Source organism: Chenopodium album, chromosome 21, assembly GCF_948465745.1.
Source record: "Chenopodium album chromosome 21, dcCheAlbu1.1, whole genome shotgun sequence".
NCBI lineage: Eukaryota > Viridiplantae > Streptophyta > Magnoliopsida > Caryophyllales > Amaranthaceae > Chenopodium > Chenopodium album.
Window position 1 is genome coordinate 27,157,010 of NC_137854.1, and position 19,452 is coordinate 27,176,461.

Below are 19,452 nucleotides of genomic sequence, written 5' to 3' on the forward strand. Positions count from 1 at the left end.
CTCTTAGGTCTCCATGCTATGAAAATTAATTTCTGACAGGTTTTTCCATATTTTTTCTTCATAGGTTTTTCCTGTTATATGTGTTTCTCATTTCTTCATCTGATAATGCTGTATCTATCTCGGAATTTTATTTCATGGGTTACATGGATCACATACTCTCTTTTCCTCACCGTATTTTCACGTTTAGGCCAATTTAACAATCTGATAAGTTCTGATAAGACAAGTTTAGGGTTCTATAAGATAAAATAAGTGAAATCTAGGTGAAAAGTTCACTACCTTAAAGAGTTGAATGTTGTCATGTTTCCACAAGGTTTATCTCTTCTGGTAAAATAAATTTTCTTATGTAATGCCTTTTTCCTGGTCTTAGTAACTTTTGTTGCTTATGGTACTTATTTAATCTTGATCTTTTTCCTAGCTTCCTAGGGAGCCTATGCAAGTATACATCCCTTCCATCTTCTTTGAGGTTTGGTTTTTGTGTATATAGTGCCACCGATTGACACAATTTGCTACTATGTCCAGCGTGCATCAGATTACCTATCTTTACATCTAAAAGGCACAGATGCTTTGTTGCGTCTTCATGCTTATTGGGCTCATTTAGAGCTGACCCTGGCAAATGATATAGTTGCTGCTCGCGGAGTTTGGGAAAGCTTGCTGAAAATAAGGTTAATAAATCCCATGTTTGGTGGCATAAGTTATTGTAAGTTTCCCATACAGCATTTGACATCTCCTGTGTGCAGTGGCACCATGCTTGAGGCTTGGCAAGGTTATATAAAGATGGAGATTGACAAGGGAAATCTGAATGAAGCAAGATCATTATATCGGAGGTGCTATACGAAGAGATTTCCTGGTTCAGGTTCACAGGTATATTTTTCCCCCCTTGGACATTCAGAATTCCTTCTTGAACTCATCCTTTATAGGAAAATATTTTAGTAAACATGAGGATTACTATAGGCTAGGATCTGTTTCAAAGCAGGCATTTCTGAGTTTCTGACTGCTCCATTGTTTGTCAAAGAGTGATGAGTAAGTGGCATTATGTTTATCTATATTTATTTATTTTTATGAAGGTGCTTCTAGTTTCCTCTTACTTTTTTGACTTTCATAAAATTGGTTATTCTTGTAAATTTGATGAGTATGTGCTTCATCTTCCAAGTTTCTTGAAGGAAATTGGTATATCAGACTTTCTTCATTAAGATGTCTTTTGATGGATGAATGCTTTAGTGCTTTACTAAGATTATCCTACCATGAAATCCTTATTCTTCCTTGAAATATCTGCTTTACTAAGATTATCTGCTTCATCCAAGTTGGTTCCCTTAGTTTGATTGTTGTTGTTAGCTGTTGTTTGGAATTTGAACTAATGTATTGCATTTCATAATATTTAATCAATTTTATATTTTTCCATTGAAGTCTTCGAACCCACCTACTAATGTTTATAGATACATCGCTATTGGTTTACTTGGTTATAGTAATAAAATATAGGCTATTAATAAATTTTAGATTACCAAAATTAAGGGAGCTAGTGTCTGACTTCTATAATTTTGTATTAGATGGTGCACTACCAAGTTTATCCTTGGATCCGCCACTGACCCCTTCCCTCCTCTTTCCCAATCGATATTTTGTAATATATTAGTCTAAGGAGAAGAGGGGGTATTCTACGCAATATATTGTTTGTGTTAGCATTGAGTTAGAGGTAGCTTGAGCAACAAGACAAAGGAAGGGAGTTAGTCTTCAATAGAAGATGTTAAGGAAAGAGAAAGCATGATGAAAATTGATGGAGAATTTGATTTTTTTTTTGTCTTATCTTGCTTAGCTTTAGTTAGTGTCTATCCACTCTAAAGCTGGGATTGTAAAAGCAATTGATATTTTAAATGCATCAACATGACAATGCCTACCAAATATCCCCAAATTCACTTGTACCTCAGTTTTATATTTCCGATCTCCAATTTATCACTGTGTTGCTGTAGGTGATTCTATGCTTGTATTATATTCTGTAAAGTATTAGCTACTATTGAATGAGACTGGGAAACCTTTCAGGTTTTGCAAAGTTAAATTAAATTTCTTCTATCATGTAATGTAGTCGAGTGCTATTGACAATTTGAGTCACTAAGCTTTACATATATTATTTCAAAAAAAACAAAAATAAAATAACAAAAAGAAAAAAAAAATCTGCAGTTAGGTACGAAGTTTCATAAATTAAGGAATTACATTTCCTACCTCTAATTCCAAAATTGAGCTGTTATGGAAACTCATAAACATTTGGATGCTTAATTAAACTATATAATGTTACATTGGCAGTGCAAACTATTGCTCCCTCTTTTTTTTTTAATGTTTGTTCCATTTGGCATTTGCACAATTTCCAATGCAATATAGTAATTTATATCTTAAGCTACGTATTACAAAAATTCTATAATTTGCATATCTAGAAACATAAAGCTTGGTGATAAATTTGGACTTTTTGTTTCCATGGAAGGAAGATAAAAAATAAAAATAACAGGGGTTAGTGGAGAGGATAGTGGAGGGAGACTGATGGTTGAGGCTGAGCTCTTACATGGGCAATTTTAATCCTTTGGAAGGGGGTGGGGGAGTATGGTGATGTATTACCCTCATATTAAGGGGAACAATTACTGGCCAAACAATTTAACCTTAATCCAGGCTTGTGGTTGCAGCCCATTATTTTTACCCTTTAACTTTGTTAGTGTTATGCTTTCTATTTATAATCAGAAAAAATGTCAAGAATAATATGACCTTTCACCAGTCTTCCAAAAATAATACGACATTTTGATTATTTTGGAATAAAACGACCTTCGATATGCATCTACTCAAAATAGAATAAAAAACCATTAATTTGTTAAACAGGTTAAACCACACAAGTGTCTTGTTGTGATTGGTTTGGATTTTATTTTTTTATTTTAACATTTTTCTTTTTGAAAAAATGATTATAATTATTAAAAACTTATTTTCAAAAAGTAATATAAGATTCCCTTCCTCCAAAATCTCATCCCGTTCAACATTAATCAGCCTCCTCCTGCAGCGCCAGCCCCCTCCTCTTCTCGCTTCCGTTTTCCCCTTGAAACCACCATATTCCTACGCCGCCACCACACTCTCAGCCACCCTTTTCTTTGCAATGTCACCCCTTATTTGGTTTTGAGGGTGGCTTTGATGGTGGTTTTTTGAGGGGTTTTTGTGGGTGGTTTCGAGGATTTTGGTTGGGTTTGTTGTTTTCGGGATACGTGGTTGTAGGGATCATTTAGGACTTAGGTAGTGGTGGGAGGTGGGGATGAGCGGAACGGTGGGGTTTTGCCATTTCGAAGATGGGGTGCGGTGGGGTTTGGACCGTGTAGTGGGCTTGAGTTAGTGTGTGGTGGGGTCATGGTTGGTGGGGGTGGGGTTTAGGTGGTGATAAGGTGGTGGTTATGGAGTCCTTGGAGGGTTAGTGGCCATGGACTAAAGATGAGAGAGGGGAGGGAAGAGGAGAGAGGAGGTGAGGGATTGTGGGTTTGTTTTAAAAAAAAAATTTCTAAATAGAAAAATGTAATATAAATTTAATAAATCATGACCAATCACAGTGTGACACGTGTCACATTTAATCTATGAAACAAGTTACTAATTGGCTATGTTACTCGGAGTGTCGTGTCCAACAAGGTGCCGGAGTGTCCGACACTTCAGTCCTAAATTTTGGTCGACACGGTCAAGGGAGTGTCTTGACTAATATTTAGAATACGCCAACTGTATAAAGTGTCCAAAAAATTTAATTTGACGCTTAAAAAAAAAAGAAAAAAAAGAAAAAATAAATACATAGGGAACATCAAAACATATTCCAATACACCTTTTTTAGTCTTCTTTTGTTTCTTTTCTTCTCTTTCTACGTATTCTTTTGTTCCAATACTATTTCACACCAAGGTCTTCTCTTTCTATCTTCTCTCTCCTCCATTAAATCAGATGCATGCTTCAAAGTTAAAACTTAATCCCCTCTTTCTCTTCTCTTTCAAATTTCAAAGGCGGCATGTCAATTATTTTTGCAACCACTTCTTTGTTCTTTCATTCAAGCCACCACAAATGGCAACCATAACTTTCCGGCAATCTGTTCAATGTGCCAGAAAATACATCGGTGAAATCGAAATTCTCAGGCGACCCTATACTTTTATTGCCTGCAAGTGTTCTACAATTCAGCAATTCACGAAATTTTGGTAGATTTTTGAATTAAACCCTAAAATTTCAAAGGAAATTTGTCAAGAACTATGTTACATTGACACAGGTATGGGTATCCGATATTGGTACGGATCTGAGTGTCCGATTCGTAATTTTCTAAAATTTAGGACACGGGGACACCAGCTTAACTTTGGACTCGGGTACGGACACGGCAATAAATTTTTTAAGAGAAAAATAATAACAGATAATTAGTACAACAAAATGAAACATATTCATTAAAATTACTTACATATTTTTTTTTTTAAAATAAAAAATTACTTACATAAATTGATACATACAACGTATCTTTTGACTAAGTTCAAAATGTTGGGGAAGCTTGTTTGGGAAGCCAAACCAAAATACCAATTACGGAGTAAAACAAAAACAAAGGAGTACAGAAAGTCTTTATATCCCTTAAAAAAAGCCTTTTTATGTACCATCTTTGTATTGCTGTATAGTACAAAGAGGTTTACTTGGAAAACCACAAAGTTTTTTTTTTAAATAATTAAATGTATAGTACTCTTGGGAAACCACAAAGTTTTATTTTAAAAAAATAAATGTACTGTACTCTTGGGAAACCACAAAACTTTTTAAATAAAGATAAAAAATAAAAAACAAATCCTTCATCTTCCTCCAACAGCTTCAACTAGTGCTTTCAAGGTCTCCTTGCCATGGAAAACCTTTTCACGACAACCTTGCTGTACCCGAGAGCAAAGTGACATGTTCGAAATGGATTTCATACCGGGATCCGTGTCGGGTCGTACCGACCCGGGTATGACAGCAAAACTGCTGTGTCCGAGTAACACAGGTCAAGAATATTATGATCTTTGCTCGGTCTTTCAAAATAAAACAACCTTTTGATTATCTTGGAATAAAATAACCTTTAACATACATCTTCCATAAATAGAATAAATGACTGGACACGTGTTGCATTGTGATAGGTAAGGAATTTTTATTTTAATTTTCTTTTTTCTTTTTTAAGATAATTGATTTTAATGAAAATAATTATTAAAAAAAAAACCCACCATCTTCCTCTAAACTATCCGGTAGCCCCAATAATTTCCGGCAGCCACCTCTTCCCCATCTAACCGAAAACCGGTGACCACACCACCCTTATCCCTTCCCCTTCCGACCTTTCCACCCCCTTGCCCTCCCTAATCGACCCCCAACATCCCTCATCTCCTTCCCCTCCCTTTTCCAGTCCATGTTCGATCAACCCCACCCCCTTCCCCTATATTGTCAGCCCCCTCCATGATTTTTTTTTTTTTTTTTTTCCAATTTTCTCCATCCTCCATTAAACCCGGTCACCATGGCCCTCACCACCTCCCTTTCCGACCATCCTCCCCTTACCCTCCCTTTCCAATTCGGAATTGGCCAATCCTCACCCTAATACCCCCACCACGGAATCAAAACCCCTCCCTAAACCCCCATCCTAGTACCCGACACCCTCCAAAACCCCCGCCCTAGAACTGGGACACCCTGAAACCCTTACCACTAAAAGAGGCACCGCGCAAAGTTACTTTCCCCTAATACTGGCACACCCGAAACACACCACACTACTACCCTCCTCTTGCAGCAACCCTCACACCCTCATCAATCTGGGATGGGGGCTGTAAAGGCACAAGGTTTTTTTTCTTATAATTATTTTTTAATTTCATTTAATCTGTTTTAAAAATTTAAATCAATTTTTTTTTTTAAATAAGAAAATTGTAAAAAAAAAGTAAATAATAACTGACCAATTACAAAGTAACACACGTCACTTTTAACCCATTAAGCAGGTCACAACCGGTTTCATTCTATTTATGGAAGATGTATGTTAAAAGCTTAAAGGTCATTTTATTCCGGGATAGTTAAAAGGTCGTTTTATTTTTGGAAGACCGGGCAAAGGTCATATTATTCCTAACAAATTTTCCAATTGTTAATTTAATCTTGATTATTTAAAATCAACACCTATTTCAGACACTTTTTTGATCCCCGAGGCGACACTTTCCCGGAGCCGTGTAAGGGTTCGTGTCGCGCGTCGTGTCCAAAGTATAAAACTCTTAAGGCACATTGATGCGAGAGGGGTTTTGCAACGCCTAGGTGTGCCTCTTTGAAGTGAGGCGCACTGTATGACCAATTTAAAAAAAAATTGGCCTAGGTCGCCTCGTGGGCCTTTGGTGCGCCTAACCAAAATCGCCTTGCCTAGACCATATTAAGCGCATACCCCTCCTTGCCTAGCGCCTAGGTGCGCCTTAGGTGTGCCTTTTAGTACACTGGCCGTGTCGACACGCGACACCCATGGGTCATGGCAAAAGAAGGTGTTGGAGTCACATAGCCAACCGATTACATTCTATTTTGAGCGGATTCATGTCAAAGGTCATTTTATTCTGGAATAATTAAAAGGTCGTTTTATTTTTGGTAGATTAGTAAAAGGTTATTTTATTCTTGACAATTTTTCCTTTATAATCTATCTTGTCTATTGAGTCTAGTCTTGTTTTCTCAAGCCATGGTACCAGAAACTCCTTTCCTTTAGAATCTCTGGCCCGAGAAGGAAGAACGAGGTTTGAATTGCCACCAAGTTTTCTGTCAAAGGAGTCTGCCGTTGCTGGCAGTTCTTCCATTCCATTTCACACTTCAAAACCCCTGCCATGAAAATATTTCTCGTGTATCATCTGCTGCGCATCCTACATTCATTCCCGGAAATTGAAACAGGCACATCACATTAGTCATTCTATTATTTTTGAAAAACCTAAAATATGAATATACATCTTCTGGATTATGGATCTATATAACGTCTCAGAATACAAGTACACCATTTCTGTATCTTTATTTCTAATTAGCAGGCACATTATTTCTAAGTACTGTTGTAGAATCTTTTCAAAAAAAGTACTTCTGTAATTACTTGCTGATATATTTTTTGCTTTCAATATTTATTTTTTGTAGTCTCGTTGGCTGTATAATTTGCTTGATCCCTTTGTAGTGGATAGAAATATACATGCTCTCTGTCCTAATAAGAGTGTCTGTTATTTTTCCAGGACATATGCCAATCTTGGTTACGGTTTGAGAGGGAATTCGGAACTCTGGCGGATTATGACTATGCTGTTCAGAAGGCAAATTTCTCTCTCTTTTTGCTCTTCAATTTAATGTTGTTTAAATGTTCGTGAAAATTTGTGTATTGCTTTTCACATTGTGATTGTGTTGGAAACTAAGCTCTTACGATTATTATTTTGATTCTTTGTGAAGAGCCAGATGCTCTTTTTTCTTTGGTCAGTTGTCCTGGAATTTATTTTAATTGCTCTTTGTGTAATGATCAGACAGCCCTTGTTTTGACTGTTATCATGGTGGACAGAGAGCCCCTAGGTCTGGGTGCTTGACTGGGTAATATTGTTGCATAGATGACATATTAGTTATCAGTTAACAGCGTTTGGCCAGATTCTCTCTCTTTTGTGAGTATCCTCATTCTCTTATGAAGTGGCAAATGCTCGTTTTCTTTGGCCATTTGTCCTGAATACAAACTCATTCACTTGTTATGTATTAAGCTGCTAAAAACTAGCTCAAAATAAGACTATGTTAATGGTGCACTAGTAGCCCCTAGGTCTAGGTGTATGGCTGGGTAATATCATTGCCTAAATTCCGTTAAGTCAAGATAAAGAAGCATCATGAAACCCTAGCTGTCCAACTTAAGTATAAGGCCTATGGATGAAAAGAAAAGGCTCCATAATCCTGGAATATTTAGACATGATTTCTTAGCTGAAAGATGTTAAACAAACCTTTTAGAAAAATTCCCACAAAACTTTTTTCTCCCTTTGTCCCTTTTTGTTTGCCCCGTATCTGGGGTGTCCGTTTAAGATTGCTCCATTACCTAATTAAATAAATAATCCCACTTGCAATTTGCAACCTAACCTGCTCTGTCTCTCTTTCCTCATCAACTCCACGTGCAACCCTATGTGCACAATTCTTGCCTTTGTTTCTTGAAAAAGTGAAATTTATTTTATGGGACAATTAAAAAAGGGACGGAGGGAGGTCTATGTAAAATTGGAAAATAAAACATGAAATCAAATGAACATGACTACATGACAGATGTACAGCAACTTAAAAGATTGTTGAGACTGAGGTCAGATGACTGCAGTAAAGTGTCAGGGCAGCATAACTTCTGAGGTGGCAAAATGACCTATAATTAATAACTGCGTATTCTGAACAGACCGAAGAATATTCTAAATTGAAGGCAACATAATGATAACATACACAGGTGGAATGGAGTGATAAAAGCAGATAGCAAAGGCATAGCTTTGGCTTCAAAAATAAGTGAAATCTTACACACTATAATTTCATGTGAAATGGTCAAATGATTTTAGGCAAAGGAGAGTGGAGAAGTCAAGTGCACTAGTGAATTTAAGATATGACTACTTGGAAATCCTTATTATGAGCATCATTGTAGATGAGCTAAAAAGTTTTCTAAAAATTTCTAGGGACAGAAGATTTCGTTAATGCTTTCATTTGCAGATTGAGAAGAGCCTCCCTCCCTAGGAAAACAAAGCCTTATTTGGATTGCCTTCCTGTTTCCTGTGACCAGTTGTTTCGCTGATATTCCAATTAAAATTTTTGGCTTTGTGATTACAATTTCCATTCTACAACCGATTATAATTTTTAGCCCTCTCACGTTCTTCTCCCCATGTGCTCATTTAATCATGTGCTCTCATGGCTTGTCTGCTTCATTGATTGAATTTAGTTAATCTGTCAATTTCAACTACTTTGTTTTAAGTCTAGTTTACTAGTACATCTCCCTGAGCAACTTTCAAAATTATCTAGAACAAGTGAAGTTTATGGATTTATTTTATGTCATATTATATTTATTAAGGAGAGATGCAATTTTTTACTTGCTTCCTCATTTATGCGGTTATGCATTGCTCCAGGTTTCACCACGTTTGGAGGAATTGCAGGTATTTAACTTGCAGCAAGATAGCAAAACTTTTGTGACTGCTGGAGATGTTAGTGAACATTCCTCTAAGAAAAATGCTCGTGAGAAACGAAAATCAACTTCAAGTTTGTTGGAGGATCAATCTCCTTCAAAACGACTGAAAGACATGAAAGAAGCTTTCAAGGAAGGGACAAAAAAAAGTCACTACAAAGATGTTTCTCGAACAGCCACAGTGGAAGAGACTGAAGCAAATATTAACAAAATGGATAGCACTAGCAGCAATGAACAGCTTAAGAAGCAAACCATGCATGGAAAGGCAATGTACACAGATCAATGCACAGCATTTATATCTAACCTTGATCCCAAAGTGAGTTGATACCTTTATACCTATCTTTTATACTTTACTATCTATATATGCTTTCATTTTCTCCCATCGCCATCAAGTTCCACATGAGAACATCAAATATTTTGAGAAATGTGGTGTCAAATTGTTAACAACTTGTGCAGGCAAATTATGAAGATCTTCGCAAATTCTTTAGTGATGTCGGTGGAGTTCAATCTATCCGAATATTAAAGCATAGGGATACTGGGAAATCAAGGGTAATTTTCTGTCTTCTTTATTATATGCTACTTCTTCTCATGCGTTATAAATATTTACACTGGGATAAGGTAAAAAATGAAGTTAATGCTGCTTACTTTCCCTTTATATACTATAATTTATTATGGAAACCATCTAATTATATCACTCAATGTGTACAAGGGTCTTGCATATGTGGATTTTAGTGATGATGCACACCTTGATGCTGCTGTGGGGAAGAACAGACAGTGGTTACTGAAGAAGAAATTAAGCATTGCCAGATCAGATCCTTCTAGAAACAAAAATCAATCAGCCATACGCCATGAAGTTGACAGAGATGGTATGAATTTTATAGTGCTATTATTCCCCCATCCTCACCCGCCCCCTGTCTTCTATCTCATTGAGCCCAATAAGAAAGAGAAAATCGTTCAGGTGCATGAAACTTTACTAAATATGAGGAAAGACTTTGAAGTTGAATAGTCATCTAAACTTTACCAAATCATCCTGGTGTTTGTCAAAGTTTATTCAGTCCCATGCATCATTTTCTGCTTAAAACTTTGAGATTATGCTTTCATATATTTCAAGGCAACAATTATAAGTTTTTATCTTGGGATGAGCAAAAGCATTTGAAAATCCAAATATACGACACAATATGTGAACTGTTCTTGACGCGCATCCAAAGTGTTTCAGATATCAATTCAAATATTGATTACTTATTTTCAGATTGAAATCAAATATTCAGTTTGAGATATGCACTTTAACCTTATTATTTAAAACTACAAGTATTATGCTACATTGTGGTAAATAATTAATATACTACCTTCATTTCTGAAAGTTTTTAACACCTTATGTTTTAGCTCGTTTCAAAAAGTTCATGAAACTTTTACATTATTCCATTTTTGGCAAACCCCTTTTACTCCCTCTCTTCTTCCATTTTTTATTTTTTTCATATATATATGTATGTGTATATACACACACATCTATATATACTACAGGTTATGTGCAACGATTAGACATTTTGCCTCTCTACTTTATGTCTAATCGTTGCACATAACTTGTAACGGAGGTAGTATATATATATATATATATATATATATATATATATATATATATATATATATATATATATATATATATATATATATATATAGGGGAGGGATCCGGTGAGAATAGCTTTATATGTGAGAATTCATACTTATATGAGAACTGATTTAAAATTTAGAACATGTGAGTAAAAATTTAGAACTTGTGAATAAAAATTTAGAATATGCGAGTTAAAATTTAGAACATGTAACTCAAATTAAAATTTTGAACATATGTGTAATAATTTAGAACATTTGTGTGAGTAATAAGTTTAGAGCATCTGATTTAAGAATTAGATCGAGAGCAAGTGATTAAAAATTTATGAAATTTTAAACATACTACTAAAATTTAGAACATCTGATTTAAGATTATGAACATGTGAATAAAAATTTAGAACATCTAATTTAAGATTATAAACATGTGAATAAAAATTTAGCACAAACTAATTTAGAATATAGAAAGTGTGAGTAAAGTATTTAGAACATACGAGTAAAAAAAATAGAACATATGCTTTGAAATCTGGAACAATCAATCAATCAATCAATCAAAGCCTTAATCCCAAAAGTGGGGTCGGCTAACATGAACCAAATTTGATTATTCCGTGTAGTCATCAACATAAATCTTTCTCCTCCATCCCTTACGATCCAAAACTTCATCCTCACGTAAATCCATGCACTTCATATCCTTCCTCACTCCTTCCAACCAAGTCATCTTTGGTCTCCCTCTTCCTCGTTTAATCCCTCCATGGTCCCACTCTTCCACTCTTCGCACCGGTGCACCCTCGGGTCTCCGTCTTACATGTCCAAACCAACGCAGACGATTTTCCCTTAATTTATCTACAATGTCCGCCACACCTACTTTCTTGCGAATAACCTCATTTCTGATTCTATCTCTTAAAGTGTTTCCACACATCCACCTTAACATGCGCATTTCCGTAACCTCCATCTTTTTAATATGCTCTTTCTTAGAAGCCCAACATTCTGTACCATAGAGCAACACTGGTCTTATGGCAGTCCTGTAGAATTTTCCCTTCAACTTTAAGGGAATGCTGCGGTCGCATAACACTCCCGTGGCCGCTCTCCATTTAAGCCACCCTGACTTAATCCTGTGGGTCACGTCTTGATCAATGTCACCATTCTTCTGGATGATCGACCCTAGGTACTTAAAACATTCACTCATGGTCAAATCCTTTCCATCCAAACTCACCACTTCATTGCTTGTCCCCCTCTGAGTGCCAAAACGACATACCAAATATTCAGTCTTACTCCGACTTAGCTTAAACCCTCTAGATTCCAACCTTTGCCTCCATTGCTCCAACTTGACATTAACCCCATCCTTAGTCTCATCCACCAAAACGATATCATCTGCGAACAGCATACACCATGGAACCTCATCTTGAATTGGTCTAGTTAATTCATCTAGAACCGTTGCAAAAAGAAAAGGGCTTAATGCAGACCCTTGATGCAATCCGATTGTAATAGGGAAATCTTTTGTCAACCCTCCGCATGTCCTCACATTTGTTGACACATCCCGATACATATCCTTAACTAGGTCTACATACCTTCGTGGGATACCTTTCTTCAACATTGCCCACCAAAGTATCTCTCTTGGCACCTTGTCATATGCCTTCTCTAAATCAATAAAGACCATATGAAGATCTTTCTTCTTTACCCTATAAAACTCCATCATTTGTCTTATCAAATGGATTGCCTCCATAGTAGATCTCCCAGGCATAAAACCAAATTGGTTATCTGAAATGCTTGTGCATGCCCTCAACCTTTGTTCAATCACCCTTTCCCACAACTTCATAGTATGGCTCATAAGCTTAATTCCTCGATAGTTAGAACAATCTTGAGCGTCTCCTTTGTTTTTATAAACCGGGACCAAGGTGCTCTTCCTCCAATCTTGTGGGATCCTTGTAGCCGTCCATATCTTGTTGAAAAGGTTTGTTAACCAATCAATACCAATCTTACCCAAACACCTCCACACCTCTATCGGTACCCCATCAGGGCCAACCGCCTTCTTAGGTTTCATCTTCCTCAGTGCAATCTCCACCTCTACTCTCCTAATCCTTCGCACATACTCCATGTTGATTTCTTCATCACTCATAGAGGTATCTCCTATCACAACTCCATTACTTCCATTAAATAATTCATCGAAGTACCCCTTCCACCTGTCCTTGATGCCCTCCTCTTGCACTAGGACCATTTGGTTCTTATCTTTGACACACTTCACCATGCCAATATCCTTCCTTGCCTCTTGTCTTCTCTTTGCCATCTTATAAATGATCCTTTCTCCCTCCTTGGAATCAAGCTTTTCATAAACCTCCTGATATGCCTTTTCTTTTGCTTGGCGAACAGCTGCCTTTGCCTTGCTCTTAGCCTCCTTATACGCTGCAAAGGTTTCATCACTCCTACATTTTCCTAAGGCTTGATAGCATTCCCTTTTTTGCTTAATTACTGCTTTCACCTCTTCATTCCACCACGAAGTATCTCTCTGTACCGAAGTTCTTCCCCTTACTTCCCCTAAGACCTCTTTGGCCACTCTTAGGAAACAGTTCTTCATTCGTAACCAAGTCATGTCCGGATCCACCTCTCCATCCCAATCCGCTTCTTCAATTACCTTTTCTGTAAAAACCTTAGCTTTTGCATCCCTTAGGGTCCACCATCTTATCCTTGGTTCTTCTTGTCTAACTTTTTTCTTCGCCTTCTCTTTCAGACGAATAGTCATTACCAATAGCCGGTGTTGGGTGACCACACTCTCCCCTGGGATAACCTTACAGTTTATGCAACTTTGTCTATCTATGCTCCTTGTGAGCAGGAAGTCTATTTGAGTTGCATTTGCTCCATTCCGAAAAGTTATCAAGTGTGAATCCCTCTTCTTAAACCAAGTATTAGCCAAAATTAAATCATATGATTGGGCAAAATCCATAATAGCTTCACCACCGGCGTCCCTCTGCCCATACCCAAAGCCTCCATGGACACTCTCATAGCCATCTCGGCTCGCCCCAACGTGCCCATTTAGATCCCCTCCAATATATAACTTCTCTGAGTGGTGGACACCCTGCACCACCTCGTCTAGGTCCTCCCAAAATTGTCGTTTCTCTTCTGCATCTAAACCCACTTGGGGAGCATAAGCACTGATAACATTCACAATCTCCTTGCCACATAGCAACTTCAGCCTTATCAACCTATCGTTCTTCCGATAGACCTCGATCACCTCTTTTGCCAACCTCTCATCGAGAACCACACCAACTCCGTTCCTAGCTCCACCATTCCTTGTTCTGTGGCTCGTTTCTTGCCCAACATACCATACCTTATACCCCAAAACCAAGCCTCGAGCTCCTTCTCCTGTCCATCTTGTCTCTTGGAGGCACATGATGTTCACGCGTCGTCTTTTCATTACTTCTACCAATTCTGCTGATTTTCCCGTAAGAGACCCCACATTCCAAGAACCAATCCGCAAACTAAATTCTTTTCTCCCACGCTCCCTCCTGATCCCAACTCCAAGCCCTTGATTATTTGACACCACAATTGGGCAATATGGCGCGTCGCTTCTGGGCGACGACCTAGCAACCCTTACATACTTATCACTGCACCCGGGTCTGGGAAGTGCAGCGCGTCGCTCAGTAGGGAACGCCCCAATGGCACGCCCTTGCTCATTTGACACCACACTCGGGCAATGTGGCGCGTCGCTTCTGGGCGACGACCTAGCAACCCTTGCATACTTATCACTACACCCGGGTCTAGGAAGTGCAGCGCGTCGCTGAGTAGGGAACGCCCCCACGAAAATATCTGTTTGGCTCATGTCATGGGATGTGACGAAGTTTTATACTGGCTGTCACTGGCCTACCGTAACCCTCCTCCTTTATCCAGGCTTGGGACTGGCCGCGGGAAACCCACTGGCGGGAAACCCACTGGCGGAGTTCTTTGAAATCTGGAACATATAATTAAAATTCTTAGAACACACGTTTTATAATTTAGAACATATAAGTTAAAATTTTGGAGCAAGTTATTTAAAATTTATGACATCAAACTTAACTAATTTATGGTTTAGAACATGTGAGTACCAAATTAGAAAATTTGATTTAATTTAGAACACCTAAGAAAAAGTTTAGAACATCAGATTTAAAATTTAGAACATATGAGTAAAAATTTAGAAAATAAAGAGTGTTCTCACATATAAAAAATTCTCACATAAGAAAAATTCTCACGAGAGCCTTCCCCAGGGATCCGGTGAGAATAGACCCATATGTGAGAATAGACCCATATGTGAGAATTTGTACTTATATGAGAACTGATCTTAAATTTAGAACATGTGAGTACAAATTTAGAACATACGAGTTTAAATTTAGAACATGTGACTCAAATTAAAATTTAGAACATATGAGTAATAATTTTAAACATCAGTGTGAGTAATATGTTTAGAACATCTGATTTAAGAATTAAAACAAGTGATTAAATATTTTTTAAATTTGCTTGATGAAATTTTAAACATGAGAATCTGATTTAAGATTATGAACATGTGAATAAAAATTTAGAACAAATTAATATAGAACGTGTGAGTACGAGAACGACGCATGTGAATATACGAGTAAGAAAACAGAACATACGCTTTAAAATTTGGAACATATAATTAAAAATCTTAGAACACACGTTTTAAAATTTAGAACATATAAGTTAAATTTTTGGAACAAGTTTTTTAAAATTTATGATATCAAACTTAACTAATTTATAGGTTTGAACATGTGAGTACTAAATTAGAACATTTGATTTAATTTAGAACACTTAAGGAAAAGTTTAGAACATCAGATTTAAAATTTAGAACATAAGAGTTAAAATTTAGAACATAAAAAGTGTTCTCACATAAGAAAAATTACATATAAGACAAATTCTCACGAGAGCCTCCCCCTATATATATATATATATATATATATATATATAGACATATTGTTTTTTAATCAAATTATTTCCTGTTCATATAAAATGTAGTAGTAAGTGGAAAGTGGATCCCTTTGTAACTGTAGGTAGGAGACAGAAACTTGTTTACAATCTTTGATATTATTATATTTTATGTGACGATGTTAGAAGTGATCAATAACAACAACAAAGCCTTAGTCCCAAAATGATTTGGGGTCAGCTAACATGAATTGTCTAAGGAGCCGTTTGATAAAGAAAAAGGGACATAACAAAATAATTAATTGAAAGCGTTTGAATGAAAGATGTGTAAAGTGAGAAAAAGAAAGAGCATCCAAGTAAAATTAAAGAGTGTTAAAAGAGAACCAAGAATAAAATTTAAGAAAATTTTAAAGGAGTAGTAAAAACATGAGTAAAAAACATAAAGGTTTGAGAAAACTTTGACAAAGGAAATCAATATAGTTCGAATTGGGTAAAATAATAAAAGTAAATATTTAGATCATGACCTCTTTGACGTGAATTTTCTCCCTGCACAACGCCTTATCCAAAACTATATTTTCTTTATTCCCCAAAGCATTATCACTCTCAATCACACTCTTCCAAGTTTTCTTAGGTCTTTCCCTACTCCTCGCGATCCCAACACTTTGTAACCATTCAAGCATCCTTACCGGAGCCTTACTTGGGCTCCTTCTAACATGGCCAAAACATTTAAGCAATTCTCGCTTTTGTTGTACTTAATCAATATAACCCCTACTTTATTCTTAATTATCTCATTCTTTAACTAACCCTTTCTTGTATGACCACACATCCTTCGCTACATATGCATTTACGCTACATTCATCTTATGCATGTATTATAGTCTAACATTTATTGTGTATTTATTTAGTAAACCAGGCTTAATTGGCATACGTTAGAATTTACCTTCTAATTTAAGAGCCATGCCGAGGATCACATTAAAACCTCAATGCATTCTTCCCTTCAACCAACTCGCTTTGATCCTGTGAGCTACATCTCCATTTAATTTTCCAGCTTTTTGAATAAAAGATCCCAGATATCAAAACGGTGGACAATCTTCGCATTCAAGGTGAACGCCCCTGCCCCCTTGTAAGAAGTGATAAAAGTGTAAATATTCTGTATCATAAACGAATAAACCAAAAGTAGGATGATAAAATAAAGAACACATCAAATCGGAAAGTAAGAAGATTAATAAATAAATAAATAAATAACCCAAAGGGAGTACTATCTTACCTTTCTTACCCCATGATATCTAGACCTTACCACATTCATCATATTTACACCCATCCACCTTTTTATACTCTCTTAATATATCCACTTTTTCACACCCACTATAAATTTTTGTGCAAAAAACTTTGTTAAGAACTTTAGAAAATAAAGGTATTAGTATTAAATAATTGATGTTTGTATAATCTACAAAAACACTGTTTAATAGTTAAAGTAATACGGAGACTATAATATGTGTGTGTGTTTGTGTGCGTGCGTGCACGCACGCATGTGTTTTTTTTTTTTTTTTTTTTTTTTTAATTTTTTTTTATTTTTAATTTCTATAATTTATTTATATCATTACATTGTCAACTGCCTTTGTATTCATATTATTTGTGCTCATCTGATGGATAAGGTGTTGTACATACTTTGAAGCATAGAGTTTGTAATCAATGTGTGCATTCTTTATCTTTTTCTACATCAGATGTTTGTTGAACTTGTGCTATACTTCATCAATCGTAAGAAATTATGAAGGGTCTCTAATCCTAATTTTTTTTTCAAAATGATTACTTTTGGTTTCTATCCTGTTACCTAATTATACCCATGTAATGATGTGACTAAATCTTAAGTGCACTTCATGTCTGGGAATTTTTATTTGGTGAACTTTATAAAGATCTTTGGAGGGAAAAAAAAATTATGTTACCTTCCGTTTTTCCTCCTTCAACTCTCAGGTAGGAGGTTCTTAAAAGCTCATGCTGATTTGTACTTTTGTACCTTGCCTCAACAACTGGAGGATGGTAGAGGAGTTTCATAGGATTCATCGTTTGCAAGTTACTAAGAGTCTTTTTATCGGATTCATAATTAGATTAGCCAGCTCTATTAAGAAATTACAATAATTACCCTTCTTTCTTTTGCTGTAACTTGGACCATTGATCACTCAACTACTCCCAGACTTCCTTCTAGCATAAGTGAATACAACAACTCGTTTATGCAATTGTTGTAAAGCGTCTTTAGTGATGTTTTTAATGGAGGGAATACTTCTCTTTCTTTAATGATGTTTATTTGACCCTTTGCTTCTCACTTATATGATATGTTTGCTTTTTTCCTCCTTGCTTCAATAGATTCAAAGATTCCATCTGGGGATCAAGCAAGAACCGATAAAAACAATTCTTCTGAGCTGTCTGTTGAGCAGTCATCTTCTAGTAAGGGGCATGGCATTGATAGAGTCCAACTCAAGGGAAAGAATACATTTGCAGTTCCGCGCAATGTCAGGCCTCTCGGATTTAAAGCCATTAAGCCAAAAGATGGAGATGATGAGAAACCAAAATCTAATGATGAATTCAGAAACCTGCTGCTTAAAAAGTAGCTGAGGCATTGTTTTTTGAGAGGTCAATGTACAGTTGTACTTTTTGTTACTAATTTTAAGATGTGAAAAATTGTTATCCTAGTATACATCTGTATTTGAGAATCATGTCAAAAGCTTTCATTTTGGTGGGATATTTAAATGAGAAGACCTAGCTATAGAATTAACCAGCTATAATGCCTATAAATGTGTTTAGGGTTCTGCTTTTTTCAGTGTGCGCCTATGTATGTGGGTGGTTTCCCAGCTACAAACAACATATGAAATTTTTAGTTCTAAACTGCAAGTGAATATGGAGTCTTAAAGTTAGGTAAGAATTATTTCCACTATGAATTTTCTACCTTTTAAAAAGTTAAAGAAAATTCTTATGAATAGTATATGGTTAAATATTTATTTACTTATTCACCCTTGTTGATATTTTTAAAACACACTAAAATAAGATTAATAAGCTAGAGCAAAGTTTAGGGTTACATCAAACACCTTTAAGTTAAGTTATGTACAAACTAAGGTTCATCTTTTTTTCATTTTTCACCTTTTAGGACCTCATAATTTTTTTTTCACTTTTTGGGACCTGTTGTAGTTAGGAAACTGGTGACTTAACTCAACGTTAACCAACTGGAATAAGACTTAGTCTCTTAGTTAAAAAATTGACGAAAAAACACAGTCCCTTCATTAAATATTTTGACCAAAAAAAAAAAAAAAAAAAAAAAAAAAAACCCTAATTTGTTACATGCATATCCAAAAAAAGAAAGGTCTTGCAATATTTCCTTCCATATCACAGTGCATAATTAAATCCAAAAACTAGCCATTGCAATTAAAATGTTAAATACAGTAGCACCTAATCACAACAACTTCACTTATTTTATTTCCACTCCCCAACCTTTGCAAGAAAAAAAATAGTCACTTTAGATAATTTTGCTGATGTAATAGGAAGGTTGCTAGAAGAATATCAAGAACAAGCAAGAATCCTTTTAGGAGATTCGTTACATACAAAAATTATAAGAAACATAATGGTTGTGATTTTTGGGAATGGGCAAATGAAGATTATGAATGGGAGGTGAAATAGGAAATGATCAAAGTCATACAAAACAATGAGATGCCGCATAAAATGAAAGAAAATAGGAAGATTATGTTTTCTTTTTATAAGATTGTTATCTTATGTCTACTTGTAATTATTCCCTAATGTTTATGTACAAGGGAAAGGAGTTAT

General features: G+C 36.0%; 1 protein-coding gene across 1 annotated transcript in view; it reads left to right on the forward strand.

Moving 5' to 3' along the window:
• The window catches only part of LOC145601469 (uncharacterized), a 34,319-nt gene extending 15,904 nt beyond the window's left edge, over positions 1-18,415 (forward strand). The window contains exons 10-16 of the mRNA XM_081657488.1: positions 520-662; positions 738-861; positions 7,203-7,277; positions 9,081-9,452; positions 9,593-9,685; positions 9,846-10,002; positions 18,004-18,415. Coding sequence (XP_081513614.1) covers positions 520-662; positions 738-861; positions 7,203-7,277; positions 9,081-9,452; positions 9,593-9,685; positions 9,846-10,002; positions 18,004-18,248 — 1,209 coding nt within the window. The 3' untranslated portion in view covers positions 18,249-18,415. The remainder of the gene's footprint in view (positions 1-519; positions 663-737; positions 862-7,202; positions 7,278-9,080; positions 9,453-9,592; positions 9,686-9,845; positions 10,003-18,003) is intronic.
• The last annotated feature ends 1,037 nt before the right edge of the window (positions 18,416-19,452 follow it).